General features: G+C 41.3%; 4 protein-coding genes across 5 annotated transcripts; 1 reads left to right on the top strand and 3 right to left on the bottom strand.

Moving 5' to 3' along the window:
* Positions 1-46: 46 nt before the first annotated feature.
* Positions 47-3,254, bottom strand: LOC105703489. The gene is made up of 2 exons (XM_012431909.2): positions 759-3,254; positions 47-684 (listed from the first exon to the last, which is right to left on the bottom strand). Exons 1-2 carry the CDS (start codon positions 3,162-3,164, stop codon positions 64-66), a joined length of 3,027 nt encoding a protein of 1,008 aa, XP_012287332.1. The 5' UTR covers positions 3,165-3,254; the 3' UTR covers positions 47-63.
* A 19-nt stretch (positions 3,255-3,273) lies between these two features.
* On the bottom strand, positions 3,274-4,932 carry LOC105703469 (androglobin). The gene is made up of 5 exons (XM_023434016.1): positions 4,580-4,932; positions 4,396-4,473; positions 4,043-4,229; positions 3,760-3,981; positions 3,274-3,639 (listed from the first exon to the last, which is right to left on the bottom strand). Exons 1-5 carry the CDS (start codon positions 4,691-4,693, stop codon positions 3,293-3,295), a joined length of 948 nt encoding a protein of 315 aa, XP_023289784.1. The 5' UTR covers positions 4,694-4,932; the 3' UTR covers positions 3,274-3,292.
* A 111-nt stretch (positions 4,933-5,043) lies between these two features.
* On the bottom strand, positions 5,044-10,165 carry LOC105703494 (sulfhydryl oxidase 1). Its single transcript, XM_012431918.1, has 3 exons — positions 9,690-10,165; positions 9,209-9,461; positions 5,044-8,269 (listed from the first exon to the last, which is right to left on the bottom strand). The coding sequence occupies exons 1-3, from the start codon at positions 9,970-9,972 to the stop codon at positions 6,859-6,861; spliced, it is 1,947 nt and encodes a 648-aa protein (XP_012287341.1). The 5' UTR covers positions 9,973-10,165; the 3' UTR covers positions 5,044-6,858.
* Positions 10,166-10,582: 417 nt separating this feature from the next.
* On the top strand, positions 10,583-12,334 carry LOC105703500 (probable methyltransferase BMT2 homolog). Of its 2 annotated transcripts, none has more exons than XM_012431927.2 (3): positions 10,583-10,760; positions 10,955-11,126; positions 11,212-12,334. In XM_012431927.2, the coding sequence occupies exons 2-3, from the start codon at positions 10,995-10,997 to the stop codon at positions 12,136-12,138; spliced, it is 1,059 nt and encodes a 352-aa protein (XP_012287350.1). In that variant the 5' UTR covers positions 10,583-10,760; positions 10,955-10,994; the 3' UTR covers positions 12,139-12,334. The 2 variants fall into 2 exon arrangements, with proteins under 2 accessions (XP_012287350.1, XP_012287349.1); XM_012431926.2 differs by lacking the exon at positions 10,583-10,760 and adding an exon at positions 10,793-10,897.
* Positions 12,335-17,857: the final 5,523 nt, after the last annotated feature.

Genomic DNA, 17,857 nt, shown 5'->3' on the forward strand with positions numbered 1-17,857 from the left:
TTCCTTGTCACTGTTTAACAAAGTTTAATATTCATAAATTCCTGTGTTTATTTCTACTTTTCATCACTTTTTCTTCTTTCTCTTCTGTTTATCTTCAACTTCACTTGGAAAAGGCTCCGCACTGTCGATGAACACTGTCCTCGTTTCATAAGCTGTATTTAATAACGACTTCCTACGAGACACTGATTCACTGTAATTATTCAGAAGACGAGAGTATTTCTGTCTCTGACTATTCAAAATGTCATTAGATTCCTCTAGAAATCCTAAATAATATTGTTCAAAGTCGAACATGTTGACAGCTCGATGGCTCCGAAGCATTTCTTCGTCGTATTCCGTTTTATACCAGCGATCCTCCTCTTCGTCTTCCTTTACCATGTAGATAGTCAAGTCTAATTTTGGAAGTAGATTCTTCATGTTTTCTGGAGGCACTAAAGTTCGCTGGTTATCATCGGACAGTTGTGATAAAAGCCTCGCAGTATTGCTGCTGTTGACGTCTTTATGTTGGCTGACGATTGTCGATATTTTTTTCTTCGACACTACCTCCGATGGCTCCAATACAATTCGATTTTTATTTAAAAATTCTTCCCTCAACCGACAACCTTGTTGCAGACGATCAGGCTTATCGGCCACCCAAACCGATTTCATCTCAGCTATTTCTTCCTCTCGTCTTGTATCTTGTACTACCTACATTTTTTTTACTCCGTCATTTATAAAGAAATTATTCAAATATACTTCATTGAATTAAAGAGAAACATTACCCCGATGTCACTTCCAGCATCGCTGATCACCTGGAGTACCCAATATGGAGATTCCATTAAGTAATTGATATCCAATGACTTTTTCGTACCATGTTTCGATTTGGCCAGTTCCGCAGTTAACGGTCTACTCAAACTCATCGAAGAAGGTTTACTCATTTTAATGCCAGCGTTGGGACCTCTTTTCTTCGCTGCATCGACTACAACCCAATCGGACTCCAAAAGTGGCCAAGAGTCATCCAAAACATAAGCCTCGAGATAATAATCCTTCGTTTCCTTTTCACTCCTCTCGTAAGCTTCATCGTTATCTTGATTCTTGCCCTTCCACTCTTTCCTCGCATCAGCAACGGACTGATCTTCATTTTTCACTAACCGAACAAGTGGCAAAATGATTGTATGCCCTCCGACCAGTTCCTTCAAGACCTTATCATCTTTAAGAATTTTTAATTTAATTTTCACTCGATCAAAAGACACTCTAAATCTGAACGAAGCAATAGTAGTCGACGTAACTTCAAGACTCCATCTCCCGATCAGCTTCCAAATGTTTGGTATATAATTGTTGAAAAACTCTTTGCAAACCAGGCGAGAAATATTGGAGAGTGGAGAAATCTTTTCCATATTTTCCAATTGGTAAAACATGACATCTCCTTTCACGCTTACTAGGTTAAGTTCCCAGTTCAGTTCTTTGTATCTGTTGGCTTCGCTCCAGCCATAACAAAATACAGTGTACCCTAACCTAGAATGTCGAAAATTCGTCGGAGCAACATCATTAGCGATGCGAAAAATCTCACGAGCAGTGTCATTATTAAAAACCCTGATAGTATATCTTGGTAATGAGATGAACAAGTCTGCGAACATTTGTGTGGTTGTGTTAGCCGGAACATTTATCGATAGTCGGACTATGGGAATCCACCGACCTGGTGAAACGTTGTTCAAAATACCACTACACTTTTGAACTTGAAGAACATGTTGAAACTCTTTAGCACAGGGATAAAAACCACACAACGAGGGATCCCTTTTCATCAAGTTGCGAAACAATACGTTGGCTATGGACTCCCTTTTGTTGTAATTAAACAGTTCGGCCAATTTAAACAGTTGCTCCAGGATGCTACGATGCTTTGGGTGATTGGGATCGTGTTGTTGCATGTATCGTTTGATCAGTACTCTTCGAAAGAAGGATTGAATCAGAAGTGCTGCTCGATCGTAGTCGATAGGTTCGTAGTCCTCGCCTGTCATTTCTTCGGATCTGGACCGACCCAGTCTTCTGCTTCTTAGTTCATAATACGAGTAATTAATGTTATCTAGCGAAGTACTGGAGCGATGATCATTTATTCCAATGTCAGGATTAATGAAGAAAATCCTCAGTGCCCGAAGGATATCTCCAGAAATCTCAGGGAAGGAAGACGTCACAGCCCAGGATAATCCTTCGGAAAAGAGGCTGTGGATCTTTCGAGTTTTTCTTTTCTTGCTGGGCCTTCGTCTATTCAAACGATTCGATGACTCTTTATCGGCTGGGATGTAACTCTGATAATATCTCTTTAATTTTGTACGGTAATCTGGAGTGCCGAATGCTTGTAAAGCATCGTTCAGTCCATCGCTTACCCTTTTAACGTAATCATCTACGAGACAAGATTCCATTGACATAATCTCATACATTGTTTGACGATTTCCAATGTAGAACACTGTATCGGAGAGGATCTTCATGAAGAAAGCTGTTTCGGAGTGCACAAATATGGAGAATAAATGTCGCCCAGGTTCAAGCTCAAAGACAATTGATTTGGTTCCCTTGGTTTTTAATTCTGCCACCGGTTCATCCCCCACTGGTCTCGAACAGAAATTGTGTGCTTCGATCACTGCGTAACTTGAAGATTCTGAGGTCTCCAGCAAGACGGAGTCAGAATCTTCACACTTCCGCACTTTAGACGTTGAGAACTCAACGAGAAAGAACTTTAACTGCACAGAATCCACCAACAAGTACAAAGGTTCATTTTTGCTCTTCCGCAACTTCGATGAGCATCTGTAGCGATCTCTAAACAAATGTTCCGGAGTGCTTGCCTTCGCATCCTTCTTCTTCGAGTCCTTTCCAGTTGTAGATTTAGCTTTACTCTCACCTTGCGAATCAAAAGTGTCAGAAATTTTAGAAGAGTATGCGAAGTGCCACGGTTTGTAAAACAGCTGGACTGCTTTTACGTAGGCACTCATTTTATTAAAGTCTCCCCAGAAGCCTGTATCGAGAGAGACGTTGACTTCTTCTTTTGTGGACTCGATTGATTTCAGCAGACTTCCTTTTTTACTCTTCACCGTCTCTGGTTTGGATGTCTTATGATGCTTTTGATGTTCTTCCTCGTGTGGGGTCTCCAAAATTCCACTTTTGACACTTTCCTTCTGCGATCCTAGAGGACTAACCATTTTCAGGTAACGGATCGGCACAAAGTAGTCCACAGGGTTTATCAGATTTCGGTCTATCGCCCAATCCAGCCAGCGATAGTTCTTCCATTTTGCCAGCGGGGCTTTCACCTGAGCATTTACACAATCTTTTATCCCTCCACTGCATCACTTTTTCTTCGATAACTTACTTCCCCTGGGTCGAGGGGAACATCCCGCAGCAACTCTACGTAGATCAGATATCCAGAACATGGAGCTGTGCTTGGAACATTCCCCGAAGAAAGATTTGTCATCTCACTGACTACGATGAAAAGAACTGTCGATGGCTCATGCGATTCTTTAATCTGTTTCCTTCGACTCTCTCCGTCAGAATTCAAAAATCTGCCATCGAAGTCCATTGTCTGCGATGACCATTCAAAGCGATCAGCATATTTCCTCAGAAAGTCCCACTTGGACCGAGTCGACAAATGAGTTACATCCAACGACAAGCACAACCATCCTAGAATGAATTAAGTATATCTCAGGTAACACATAACCTCTTAACTTTCTTGTACAGATAATATTTAAAGCAGCGATGATTACCATTGAATTGGATTTATTTAATAAATTAGTTACTTACCAGTCAAGCAGGTGATTACACTGAAGTCAGTAATTTCCCTTATTGGTGTCCAAGAGAGCGAAGCAATTTTTAAAAGTGCCTTCGCAAGCAACATCGGCCACAGCTCAAAATTGTTTGCGGTGCAAGGAAGAAGAGGTTTCCCTTCCTCGTCTACTGGTATTCTGTCGTCGACCAGAAAACGACGCCAGCATCCCATAAAGAAAAGACGCACTATGTACTTCCCTAATTAAACGTTTAAATAAATAAAGAAATTCTTGAATAAAAATTATCTACGCTTTCTTACCATGTGTATTGAAGGAAGGTCGATGAGCTGCGCCTTTTCCAGCCTTGTTTAAAGAGTACACATTAAACCAACCTTGCCAGGGTTGGTTCGCATTATTCCAAAGGAAATTACCTTCGCTAGCAACTTCCAATCCACTTCGACCACAATATTGAAGATCGACCACTGACGATATGAACCACCGTGCGAACTGTTAATTTGTAACGGAGGGAAATAAATCCTCATTTAAGCTATGGACTTCAATATAGACATTCAGGTTAAAAGGAATAACACCGATGGATATTTTAAACTGCAGGAAAAATGATAAATCCCATCGGAGTAATTCCATCGAGACGATACAGAATATTAAGAGTTACCTCGCTGTGAAGAATGTGGCCATTGTTTCTTGAAAAATCAAACTGTTCACCTCCAGGCACAAATACAGTTGGAGGCGCCTAAAAATCCCAAGAGAAATCCCAGGAATTATTAAACAAAATTCAACCGAACCTCCTCGGTTTAACTTTTTAAGGTTACAATTCTCTCCGTCACATTTTCACTCACCGATAAGTTTGCCAACTCGCGAGCTCTTATCCATTTATGAACACTTAGAGATGGAGGCATCATCACTGTTTCTGTATCCCAAAAGAACCCATCATCGGGACCTATAAAAAACATTTCTTATTACCAAGTCACATTAATCGATAGGAAAGAAAAATAAATATTACTTTTAGGGCTATCCCACTTCTCCACGTTGAGCTCTGAATCCGACCATTCATTCCACGGGACAATTTTAACATCTTCTGGAAATTGTTTCGCAGAGTCGACATCGGTTAACCTCCTTGACTTTCCAGACATCCTTCACAGTTTCTTTTCACACATTATCCTTCCACTTGTCTGTATTTTCCTCCCCCAAAAAGCATAAAAAGACATTCGACTACCTTCAGACCGCTGTCTTCGAAACAAAGCCAACATCGAAAGAGCTTACAAAATAAAACCACCGAACATACTTAATAAAATAACAAATCTTTTTCAATGATCCGATTGAAAGTTTTATTTGCACTCGCATACAAAAGATACGCTTCCGTTTCTTTCTTTTCTTCATTTTTATACAAAGGTATAATCCAGCCGCTTCCAAATATTCTCCACTCAATAATCACCACTGCGCATAAATATTTCTTACATTGATCGGAACTTAGTAGTAACATCAAGTGGTATCGACAAAACTATCTCTAGTCCCTGATTCGTAATCTGCATTGTATTAAAAAAGAAAAAACATTAACTAGAGGAAGGATTACCAACGGAGTAGTATCGGAGTAGTATTCGAGTGGAAGTAACTCTGTAACTTATGCGTCTTTACATTATAAATCTCATTAATAAATCCAGAAGATCCCTGGCCCGTGGCACGATAGAGTGATATCCACAAATTTCCTGTAAATAATATCTACAAATTTCTAAACAATATCTACGGTCTACACTTGTGTCGAATGGCCATAAAGAGTTGTTCGATCACTGGTTTCGGAGAGCTGGCACTCAAATTAATAAGCTACGTGAGTAAATTAACAACAATAATTAAGAGTTTATAATAACCGATTTGTTCTCACTTAGCCGGTGAATAAGTCTACGGAGGGAATTAATTATTTAGTTATCCTGCGGTTTGGAACGGAGCATAAATAAATGGAAGTAACGGAGCATACTTATATATGAGAATAAGTGTATATACTTATGTACATTTTAAAGATAAACCTGTTAATAAAGCTCTATTCGTTGGGAAATTATATCTATAACTGGGAGAATCGCAGGGCATGGAATTCTATTGGTAACGATGAGTGTCGATTACTTGTAAATATTATAGAATAAATATAAAAAGAAATTTATCAAACTGTTCGCTGTATAATATAGTCTGATATCTAAAACGTGTACCGTAAAATCTGTAAAGTTCGAATAAAAAGATTATTAGTGTTCGTCACAACCTGAGTAATGAGTATGTAGCAGCCAAATAAATTGAGTAAATTCAAAAAGAGTATGAAGACAATGTAGAAGCGCAGAGACACCATTTCCCATTAATGCAACATTAACAGAACTTATCGTACACTAGTGATATATACTTCGCAGCATATATGACTATCGGAACAAGAAAAACTGCATTACACTGATTATCGTAACAAAGTAGCAAGTAATCTCAAAGAATTAAACGTCATTTTCGAATGTTCATCGCACCTATATAGAAATTAAAATCCAAACTCCAGTATCAATAAAGTAGAAATTCTTCTCTTAAGCTTTCGCATTATACCGATAATCGTAACAAAGTAGCAATTAATCTCAAAGAATTAAACGCAAAAGATCGTTGCACCTAGATAGAAATTAAAATCCAAACTCCAGTATCGACAAAGTGGAAATTCTTCTCAGCGTAGCTCTTAAACTTTCGGAAATTAAGTTGATATGAAAGTGTGATATATACGTACCAACAAGTCAACATATTTATTATATATATAAACAATGTAGCATTTACCTCCAACAAAAAAAAAATAAATAAACCTTTTTTGTCGAAAAATGAAATTTCACGAGCAGCGCGTTCTTCCTCAGGACCTCCACAATCTTGCGACGAGATTTAAAACGATTAGGCGTACAAAAAATGTAGAAAAGTAAGATAAATATGTAGACAATTCGCTACGCACATATCCTACTTTCATATCGCCTTAAATCCCTGGAATGATAATTCTCAACAAAGTATAAGCGATCTAAAAATCATCCCAACCATCAAGAAGCCCAACCCTCCCCGTCGGCACCGCCTCCTAGACTTCGGTCCGTGTCCAAATTAAAAAGACCATCCTAATCGCTGTTTAAACCCTCCCGAACAAATGATGGACATGTATCTTCTTCTTGTACGTCCTCTTAACGGCGAACTTGATGCAGACCAGGACGAGGATGGCAGCGGACGCGATGTAGAGCATGACGCAGATGCTGATGTCGAAGATGGTGAAGTCCCATCCGATCTTCTTCCGGGTGACGCCCTTATCCTCGTTCACGGCGACTAGCCTCTCCTGCCTGGGGCTGGAGATATCCTCCAGGAGGAGAGATGGTAGCTCCACCTCGGCCATGTTGATCGTCGAGTACTTCCTCTTCAGGTACCCGAGGACCTCCACCTCGTTCCAGGTCCTGTTGTCGAACCTACACCTGGGACAATGGATGTCCAGGGGGTACTGGACCTTCATCCGCCCCGGGTCCTTGGACTCCTCGGAGGAGAGTCTTCGGTTGACCTCATTGTGCGCCCTCCAGAGCCAAAGGACGCCCTCCGTGCGGTTCCCGACCTGGAAGAGGCCCTTCCTGGCGGCCATCTCCAGGAAGTGCCTAGAGCAATCGGCGCAGCCGAAGAAGTTCTTCACGTAGCCGTGGATGGCGCCGAGAACTTCCTTAGGATCCCGCGAAGGCCCCTTCCCGAAGCCGTCGTTGAGCCTGACGGTCAGGGTGTGGAACATGGTCCAGAGTCCGCAAGGATACCCCCGGGAGTTCCCTCCAACGGGCACGCAAGCCATCCACTTCTTCACCCCGGAGAAGACCGGCTTGACCTCCTCCTCGGCGAGACGCGCCATCCTGGAGAACTCCCTGCCGGATACTTCCTCCAGGTCCTTCAGCTTCTCCAGGAGCAGGTCCAGGAAGGGAAGTATGTTATAATTGGAGGGGAAGTACTTGATCAGGACGCTCAGGTAGTTCTTCAGGGCCTGCATCTTCTCCCCGTGGATGCTCTTCGTCATAGGCACCTCGTGGAAGAGCGAGTACCTCAGCGCCATCTCGAGGTCCAGCCAGAACAAATCGTCCTCCGTGGGGGAGCTTTTGGAGCCCTCTAGGGGATCCTGCTCCCTCGTCGAGTCCGGACGGAGATTCGGGCTGGAAGTGGTCGACGACGTCGACCCTGGGCTAGACGCTTCCTCGCTCGTCGTCAGGTTCGACCCGGAGGTCTTCAGGAAGTCCAGGATGGCTCCGCGGAAGACCTCGCGGGCTGGCGTCTTGACCGGCAGGATCTTATGGGAATCCCCTCGTCCTAGGACCACCAGGCTCGGAAACTTGTTCACGTTTATCATCAGACCTAGGGGCTCGTTGTCCGAGGTGACGCTCCGGATGCGCACCCCCTCCACCTTGTGCAGGTCCAGGATCACCTCCGCGCCCAGGTACGAGTCCGGCTTCTCGAACACCAGGAAGTAGTGCTTCACGGTCTCTGGCACGTTCCTCCAGAGGTTCTTCACGTCGCCGCTCCTGCAATTATTAATTATTATATAATAATTATAATATTAATCGCACAAAAAATGTATATCGGTGAGTCAAGAATATATGGAATAAATAAATTAATGTATCCATGCGAGAGACTTTAAATTTTATATTGAGAGTCATCGCTGTGAAGGAAGTGTTTTTTAGGAGCTCCATGAAACGTGTGCATCAATTTTCTTGTATCGGTTCTGAAATTGTGCAACTACGATAACATGTTAATTACTTCTCCTATCATTACTGTTGACGATGTGATTGTGCAACCCGATTATGTTCAGGTGGCATAACGATTTAATTACACGATATCAAGTATTGCAACTATAAAATTGCTCCGATGATTTATCTGGAGAGCGTAACTAATCGAATGGTTCCTGTGAAATTTATTTCTCCACTCGGAGCATGGAAATGTGTTCGCTGGTGACGTAACAGTGTCTCCGATAGAATTAATGGGTTATTACTGGATTCTCGGGAAACCAAATCGCTTATAATTTCGCGGTAAGAACACGTATGCAAGAATATCAGATGCACTCATTCGCCATTAAACGCGATTAAGTCCATAATTGAACGTCTTGATTCCACAAATGTCCAGTTGTAACCCGTTATGATGCCCGGGACCTCGATTATTCCATCCAGCGATCAATGTATGGCTCGACCGAGTATTCCAACACTTTTATACACAATCACTAAATACATCCGAGTATTTGAGCAGCCGTTTAACACATGATCGTTCTCTGCTTGATAAAAAAAATCATCACTTGCTTAAATACACATTACGAAACTCGCTTCTTGGTTCTTTAAAGATGGAATCCACTGAATACCTACGATAGCGCAAGGGAATATTATACATTTAACTATATAATCATTCGAGAAATCTCGTTCTGGTAATATCGTTGGCTCCGAAGTTAAAGAACTGATCGTAAGAGTACGTACCTATAAGGCACGATATTGGGCCACGTAGAGCCGCGACCATCTTGTTGCTCCTTTCTCAGACGATCGATTAAATTATGCCTAATAGCATAAACATCTTTCCCCTTCTCGACTTCGATCCCCATCGACGTAGGACTTGCCATAACGGAGAAATACTTGAGCATCGGGTAATGCATTATCTCATACTCTCTACAAATAGGAGTATTATCATCGTCAGCGCAATCAATAGCCGCAACTTTAACGACGTCCCTCCAACCTGTTAATAATTTAAGATAAGTCATCGAAGTACAATTAGCGAACATCGAGCGAGGACAAAATTGCTTTAAAATTAACCGAACGTTACAGCATTAAATACTCTCGATATGAGTTTAAAAGTCTTATTCGTACTTAATAATACTTTCGGTGCCTTCGAGGCAAGGAACGGACTCTATGTCTAATGAACGCTGCGAGACGCATACTTCAAAGCCGTAATAAAAATACCCACCACTGACGTCTCGTGCCAACTCTTTCCAAGTGGGTGCGAATCGATGGCAAAAGCCACACCAACTGTTGTAAAACTCAACGAGCCAGCCAGTGGCACTGGCATTGACGCTGGTTTTAAAATTATTCGCGTTTAGTACAATGACATCGTCGCTGGAGTTGTACAGCCCTTGAGCAGGAGCCAAACTTTGATAAGCATCGCTTTCGCCGATCGCTGCCAATTTTACGCCACCGATCGCGAAGATGCACAAGAAAAGCGTCTTCACGACGAACTCGTAGCTTCTCATGTTCGTCTCTTCGGTAACTTAACCTCAAAACGTTACCCACTCATCGCAGATTTTCCATGGACAGACATCCCTATCGTTATCTCTCCACTCGAGCGAAAACTGTCAAAAGAAGCAGACAACCCGTTCGAAAATCATGCAAAGCGAAGCATGTCCCTTGCCAACGTTTCTATACGAAATGATCCTACAGATTGCAAGAACAACTTGGTAAGATCAGAAGGTTATGTCCAGGTTTTATGCTCTAAGGTATGGAGTCACGGTCACCTGACGGATACATGTTAAACCTGGTTTATGTTTAACATGAACACGTCTTCATCTTTGCCCGTTTTCTCATGAGAAGATTTTAATACATCCTCGATATAATCCATGATTTTCTTTTAAAAGAAATTTAATTAACTGAGACTAAACGATCGCATTTAGCTGGTTAACCTAAACGGCGGTTAAAGGCAATTAACTCGCCGTTAAGATATGGAATGCTCGGCGTGTATTAGGTATTTTTGACGAGCGCGCTCACTTCTCGCACTTTCATCTCGCGTGGGTTTATTCGCCGTGAGCTCCTCATTTTTCACATTTTCGCTCAATTTGCTTTACGTAATAGACCCCCCCAATATAATCCACGATTTTCTCACGTTTGTGCAGTTTTTAGATCGAAATTCAATTAACTATAATTAAACGATCCAATTTGGCTGGTTAATCTAAACGGCGATTAAAGAGTCGAAGTTGTTTTCTAATGGTCAATGCAGTACAATTGTTCATTGTATATATTCACCACGGAGATATACATTTTGCTGGTACGTAAAAGTTAACCTAACCTAACCTGTCTACTACGATTAGTTTTAAATACATTTTGAAGGAAATGCATTATTTGAAACAATGTTCAGGAAATATATATTAAATATCGCTTCTTTTGCACGTCCTTTACGACTAGGTTAGATTGTATAAATTGTTAAAGTAATAGGTTATATTAATATTTTTGTTCTTGCAGCCGATTCGGCAGCATGGCATACTGAAGGTACGAGGTGACGATGGCATCGGAAGAACATAAACGATTAGCTGATTTCATAAAAGCAGTCCACAATGATTTGCGGGAAAAAACTCATCTTTATGGAGCTACGGAAGCGTGGAGGCGACACGTTGAACAGCGTGATGTTTTACAGGTGAGAAAAGTTTACGCTTCTGTATATTTACCGAAATTAATGTGCCCTTTTGCGATTTTGTACTCAATCGAATTGATCTTTTCAGAAGTATGCGACGTCGATGGAAGCGCTGGCGACGAAACATTGGGTGAAGCCTGGAGAAGATCCACGAAAGCAACAGACGAGTGTGAAATGGATCGAAAATGAATGTATGGAATATTTTATTAACGGGGGATTAGAAAAGTATAACGAGCGAGAGATAGAAATAATACAGAAAATGCTGGATACTCGGTTCTCCGATGTTGCTTATCCAAAAGATGGATCTGGCATTAGTTTTGAGAAATGTAATGAAATTTGCGATTTTAACATCGGACGCAACTTTAAAAAAGTAAGGTTATTAGACGTGGGAAGCTGTTACAATCCACTTGGATTAATTGAAATCTTCGACGTAACGGCTGTCGACCTAACCCCATTTGCCGATAGTGTCTTACGGTGTGATTTTCTTAGTTTAAAAATTGGAGAGCATAGAGTAATCAGCGAGGAGCGGAAAGAATTGAAAGAGTTGCCTGCAAAGTTCTTTGACGCCGTTGCATTTTGTCTATTATTGGAATACATGCCGTGTCCAGAACAAAGGTTCAATTGTTGTCGAAAGGCATACGAACTGTTACACTCGGGGGGAATTCTCATTATCGTAACCCCAGATTCAAAGCATGTGGGAGCTAACGCCAGAATAATGAAGTCTTGGCGCTACGTATTATCAAAATTAGGCTTCATGAGACTGAAGTATGAAAAACTAAAGCACACTCATTGTTTAGTCTTCCGGAAAACTGTTTCTAAAGACGTAGCCATGCGATGGGCAGATTTGCAAAATTTCCCAAAGGACGATACATTATTTCAGTTCGATAACAAAATATTCATTCCGCAAGATTTTCAGGAGCGTAACAATAATGCATTTCTAGACAAAGAAATAGAATACGGTGGTGACGTAGATATGTTCGACGAGTTGCCTTTCGCAGAGAACAGCGATCGATGACAAATACCATCCAGATTGTCCGTTCCTAAATTTCACCATGTATTTATTCATCGACTGGCATTTCTCAAAACAACTTTACCTTACTATTAAGATTTCTCTGATATTTAGAAACTCTCTTCGATCGATATGTTTCCACTTCACCTTAATTCATCGACAAGGTCTGAATGTTTAATATAAAACCTCCCTGGATCTCCAATCGCGAAGTTCCTCTTCTACTTTTAAATATAAAATATTAAATCCATGTGGAAAATTTATATTAACGCTAGAACGATCTTTTTTAATTTTTTTAAATGTTTTTTTGTATTTCTTCGTCTCATCCAGCATGGGGATTTTGGTGGTAAACTCTAGGGATAATTTTCTAGAACACGCGTATATATCGTTTGTCCCTGCAGTTGATGTTTTTTATCGGCGGGGATGACGGGAGGTATTGGAAGATCGAGAGTCGGGGTAGGCGGAACAATGAAAGGTTTGATAACAGGAGCAATATTGGGATGTCGTTATCTCATTGCCCCGTCGACTGCACTTTTACCCTGGGACATGCAGGGTGTCCTGGGTAACGATCGTCGCCGACCTGGAGGTCTCCTCCGTCCCCACGTCACATTTATCCGGGTTATTTTAATTTTTATTTTAATTATTTCATTTTAAAATCAATTGTTTTATTTTGAAATCAATTGTTTTATTTTAGAATCAATTGTTTTATTTTAAATTAAATTGTTTTATTTTAAAATCAATTGTTTTATTTTAAAGTCAATTGTTTTATTTTAAAATCAATTGTTTCATTTTATAATTAATTCTTTTATCTTAAAATCAATTGTTTTATTTTAAAATCAATTGATTTATTTTAAGATCAATTGTTTCATTTTAAAATCAATTATTTTTTAATTAAAAATTTTAATCTTCACATAAAGTACTTAGGGCCCGACATTTGGTCCAATATCGCCTGCACGGCTAGGCGAATTTCGCCCATATGTCGAAATGGCTCCGTGTTCAAAGGGTTAAGGGGATGTGAAAGGGTCATTCACAATTTATATCACCTTAAGGTGATACGAGAGCGAATGGTTTAAATCGAAATATAAGCTTCGATCAATTAAACCGGAATCGACAAAGGGAAGTTACAATGGCAAGCCGCATAAACTGGTGTTAATTTTAAGCGCAGCTGTTCCGGCACGGATTATCCGCACGTCTGCGAAAACGACGCCTTCTAAGAGAGTTTCCACGGTTCGGTTTAATTAAACCACCGGAGATCGGGGATTTAATGCTAGGCGTCGACATCAAAAGGCAATAATATCGCGTTTGGTTGTGCCGAAGGATGCGGTTCCGCAGGCGGAAACGCTCCCTCCGCCTCGCCGCGCAAGCTTCGGATGTTTCCTTAAGTCTGACTTCAAAGTTGGCAATTTGCGGATCCCGAGAATGAGAAAAAGTCTGGTGCTTCCTGCCAGAATTGCGGTAACAATGGCTAAGTTTATGTCGTCCTCGAAATCCGGGATTAATCGACCCCGGACGCAGTCAATTCGAATTTAATCCTTTGAAGAGGGAGACATTTCGACATTTGGGCGAAATTCGTATGACCGGGCAGGCGATATTGGACCAAACGGCGGGCGCCATTAGGCGCTCTTAGTAGCCAAATGGTTGCAGAAATTGCAGATGCCAGGAAAAACAAATGTAGATGCCAGGAAAAAATTGTAAACGTTACGAAAAAAATTGCGGATGCCAGGAAAAAATTGCAAACGTTACAAAAACAATTGTAGATGCCAGGAAAAAATTGCAAATGTTACTTAAAAAATTTTAGATGTCAGGGAAAAATTGCAAACGTTACTAACAAAAATTGCAGATGTCAGGAAAAAATTGCAAACGTTACGAAAAAAAATTGCAGATGTCAGGAAAAAATTGCAAACGTTACGAGAAAAATTGCAAATGTTACGAAAAAAAGTTGCAGATGCCCGGAAAAAAAATTGCAAGCGTTACAACAAATTGCAAACCTCGTGGAATGATTGCGGACATCCCCTGAAAGTGTAGGAAATTTTGCAAATGATATAAAAAAGAAATTTCCTCGATAAGTACCGAGATACCAAGGGACGAGTAAAGAGGGGGGAAAGAAACAGAAGTTGATTTGAAATTTCGGGAACTTAATTTTCGGTATCAGCATTTAGAAACCCCGGTTAACGGCATAAAAAAGTCGCTTCATCGTCCCCGAGTGCCTTATCACAGTTTCCCCGGGAAATGCGAAATCGACGGGCGTATCAAAAGGCAGGGAAATGAAAAGAGGGACTGAGAGAGGGAAAATACTTGATTTCCGGAAACTCGAGACGGAAGGAGCCCTCTCTGTTATTTCTCGGAGTTTTCGGCCTCGTTCTCGAGAGAGGGAACTTTTCCGGGAACAATAGTCGGACATTTTTCCCCCGATCGGGCCCGGAAAATAACGACGAAAGGGGCGATTTTTCTTTTTCTTTTTTTTTTACCGATTGTCTATGAAAATGGGTCGCTATCTCCCCGGGTAGTCGGAATGGACGATAAAGAGAATAGGCCGAGTTACTTCTGACCACTTTGCCGTTTACAATGCAACCTATTATCCGCTTTCTTATATCTATATAGCTAGAATAGTTTGTAATAGTAATTAAATCCAAGTGCAAGGGGTTAATGAATTTTCTTTTTTAATTTTTCTCACCGTGGATAGATTTCTGGAATTTTCCAAAAGGCGATTTTTTCGTTGGAAACGACCCCTCGAATAGAGGGAACCGAAAATGGCAGTCCAAAAAATTGCAAATGTTACGAGAAAAATTGCAGATGCCAGGAAAAAATTGCAAATGTTACGAAAAAAAATTGCGGATGACAGGAAAACATTGCAAATGTTACGAAAAAAATTGCGGATGCCAGGAAAAAATTGCAAATGTTACGAAAAAAATTGCAGATGCCAGAAAAAAATTGCAAACGTTACAAAAACAATTGTAGATGTCAGGAAAAAATTGCAAACATTACGAAAACAATTGTAGATGTCAGGAAAAAAATGCAAATGTTACGAGAAAAATTGCAGATGTCAGGAAAAAATTTTAAATGTTACGAAAAAAAATTGCCGATGCCAGGAAAAAATTGCAAATATTCCGAGAAAAATTGCAGATGCCAGGAAAGAAATTGCCGATTTTTATTATGATGATTAATCTCACCGCGGATAGATTTTCCGGAATTTTCAAATAGGCGATTTTCTTTCGTTGAAAACGACCCCTCGAACGGAGGGAACGAAAATGGCAGTCCAGGTGGAAAGTCAAGAACAAGGGAAAATGGAGCAATACTCCTGTTATTGCTGGCTCGTCTATGGGGTGTTCCGGAATTTCCCCTCTCCCTTATTCTCCTTTTTTTTCTTTTCCTTTTTTATCTTTCAATAACGCGCTGACCCAGATCTTCATCGCGGGCTCGCGAGCTCAATATCCGCATCGTCAAACATCATAAACTAGGGAATATCTTTGGGCGGGAACGTTTAATTTTATTCCCCACGGACCGTACAAACAATGCCGAAGTTAAACGTGGAATGGATCTCCTAGGGAATCGATACTTCTTTGTTGGCTCGAAACTTTTCCTTCCGGGCCCGTAAAAGGATAAGCGAGAGATGATTCGAAGAGGTGGTGGAAATATATTAAAGTCCATGAAGACCTTAAGGGGGTGCGAAAGCGGCATCTGATGTCTCCATCTTTTATAATACTTTTCTTCAAACTGGATGTACCGAAACGTTTCAAACTTTGCAACATTAATTTAGAAGCTAAAAGGAAGGTCTTGACGTTCTTGAAATTCCATTTTTTTATAACAAATTTCATATCGCCTTAAGAGGGTGCGAAAGTGGTATCTGAGATGTCCATCGTTTATGATACTTTTCTTCAAACTGGATGTACCGAAACGTTTCAAACTTTACATCATTAATTTAGAAGCTAAAAGGAAGGTCTTGACGTTCATGAAATTTAATTTTTTTTTTTTCTATCAAGCGTATACGAATCGGGTCTTACTTTTTAACCCGGTTCGAAATTCCGGGCAATTTGGAAGATTGCAATTCTAATCCGCGGCAAAGCAACGCGGTCGCATTATCCGGCTTACTCGGATGAATTTACTGCCTGCACGTATTCGGTCTGGTGCAACGGGAAGCAATCAATGAATTGGACTCTAGAGTACCTCCAGGGTTATTATTCCACGCCTACTCGGCTCGGGATGGAAACTGTCGTTTATCCGGCGAGTCAATTCCTAGGGGAATCTATGGGATAGAAAAAGTAACTAGATCAATTCATAAATAATAAGTTTGGCTCGTCGCATCTGCAGGGCGTTTATCCGGCGAGTCAATTCCTAGGGGAATCGATGGGGTAGAAAAAGTAACTAGATCAATTTATATATAGTTAATAAATAATAAGCTTGAACCTGGCTCGTCGCACCTGCAGGGCGTTTATCCAGCGAGTCAATTCCTAGGGGAAATTCAGGGAGACGAATTCGAAGGGGGAAAGAAAGGAGGAGATAAGCCGCGGGGGAGGATGAAAGGGTTGAAAGCGGAGAAAAAAGGGCGGCCAGATCGGTGTCGGGCTTTACAAATTTGCGCATCGGTTACCGATAAATCGAAGGTAATGAATCGCGGAAGATGAACAGCCACGAAGTGGCACTCCCTGCCCTTTGCAGCGAGTGCAGTTTCAGTTCGGTGCAGCTGCATCCGTAACCGTGAGAAAAATTGCCGGCTGGTGGTGGGGTCCACTTGCTTATCCCGAAACTGCAGCTCGTGATAAGGGGGGTAAGGTGATAAGGTCGATATGCACCGTAAATGCAAATTCGAGGGCCTCCATCATACGATTTGTCTTTCGAAATTTGACTTTTTGTCGTGTATATGTTACAGTGAAACACCGAAATCTGATGAATGTCGACTTTCACCGGTGAATGTCAACATTCACATAGTCGCTTAGTGTATGTCCGAAATATTTGCTAAATACTCTTATTTCTGACTTACACCGGTAAATCTTGACATTCACCATGCACTAATATCTGTGATTGTCGACACACACTGGAGAGGGTCCGAATGTACAACAATGTAATGAAATCTTCGATCTTTCACCGACGTATTTGGTATCTGTTGACATTCACCGGTGAAAGTCAACATTCTCCAATTTCGGTCATTCACGGTAACATGTATATCAGACTTTTATATCACCTTAAAGTTCTACCTTGATTGATCGGTATTGTTGTTTATCTTGGAGGGTTGCTGCGGCAAATGGGGCAACCCGAAGGTTGCCTTTGTTGCATCGGGGCAACCATTAACGCGAATCCTCGGCCACGTTGGCGCTTAAGGGGGAAACGTGTATCACCTGGGTAAGCGAAAATCCGAGGAATGGTTATCAGCTGTTCACGGTCGAGCGAAGACCCCGGTCGATCCGGAGGGATCGACGAGACCTGCGGAATCGACGCGGAGAAAATTCCGCGTCCCGATCCGCCTGGAACCAACAGCCCCGAGTTTTCCGCATTACCATTCCGCATCGAGGATTCGCTTCTTCGAGGAAATCCCGATGAACCCCCGATGAACACTTGATGTAGGGATGAATAAATTCCTACCCTGGTTTCGAATTCCACGCAAATCGAAACTCGATCCGCATCGAGCTCGTTTAGATGTTAATCCATAAATGTCGAAGCGTGAAGATATACGAGCAATTTTTCTTTTTTTTTTTTTACACTCAATTTGACTTCTCAGATGTGTATAAACTGA

The sequence above is a fragment of the Orussus abietinus genome, unplaced genomic scaffold, assembly GCF_000612105.2.
Source record: "Orussus abietinus isolate OABI.00-Male unplaced genomic scaffold, Oabi_2.0 scaffold83, whole genome shotgun sequence".
Lineage (NCBI taxonomy): Eukaryota > Metazoa > Arthropoda > Insecta > Hymenoptera > Orussidae > Orussus > Orussus abietinus.

What these genes read in the sequence shown, in the direction of transcription:
- LOC105703469 (XM_023434016.1), bottom strand. Translation starts at nt 4,693, where the DNA reads ATGTTTTTTATAGGTCCCGATGATGGGTTCTTTTGGGATACAGAAACA. An exon ending in GCGAGTTGGCAAACTTATCG is followed by an intron (nt 4,474 to 4,579) that starts GTGAGTGAAAAT and finishes TGGGATTTTTAG; the next exon opens with GCGCCTCCAACTGTATTTGT. An exon ending in GCCACATTCTTCACAGCGAG is followed by an intron (nt 4,230 to 4,395) that starts GTAACTCTTAAT and finishes ACAAATTAACAG; the next exon opens with TTCGCACGGTGGTTCATATC.
- LOC105703494 (XM_012431918.1), bottom strand. Translation starts at nt 9,972, where the DNA reads ATGAGAAGCTACGAGTTCGTCGTGAAGACGCTTTTCTTGTGCATCTTC. An exon ending in GTTGGCACGAGACGTCAGTG is followed by an intron (nt 9,462 to 9,689) that starts GTGGGTATTTTT and finishes AATTATTAACAG; the next exon opens with GTTGGAGGGACGTCGTTAAA. An exon ending in CCCAATATCGTGCCTTATAG is followed by an intron (nt 8,270 to 9,208) that starts GTACGTACTCTT and finishes TAATAATTGCAG; the next exon opens with GAGCGGCGACGTGAAGAACC.
- LOC105703489 (XM_012431909.2), bottom strand. Translation starts at nt 3,164, where the DNA reads ATGGTTAGTCCTCTAGGATCGCAGAAGGAAAGTGTCAAAAGTGGAATT. An exon ending in ATGCTGGAAGTGACATCGGG is followed by an intron (nt 685 to 758) that starts GTAATGTTTCTC and finishes AAAAAAATGTAG; the next exon opens with GTAGTACAAGATACAAGACG.
- LOC105703500 (XM_012431927.2), top strand. Translation starts at nt 10,995, where the DNA reads ATGGCATCGGAAGAACATAAACGATTAGCTGATTTCATAAAAGCAGTC. An exon ending in AACAGCGTGATGTTTTACAG is followed by an intron (nt 11,127 to 11,211) that starts GTGAGAAAAGTT and finishes TGATCTTTTCAG; the next exon opens with AAGTATGCGACGTCGATGGA.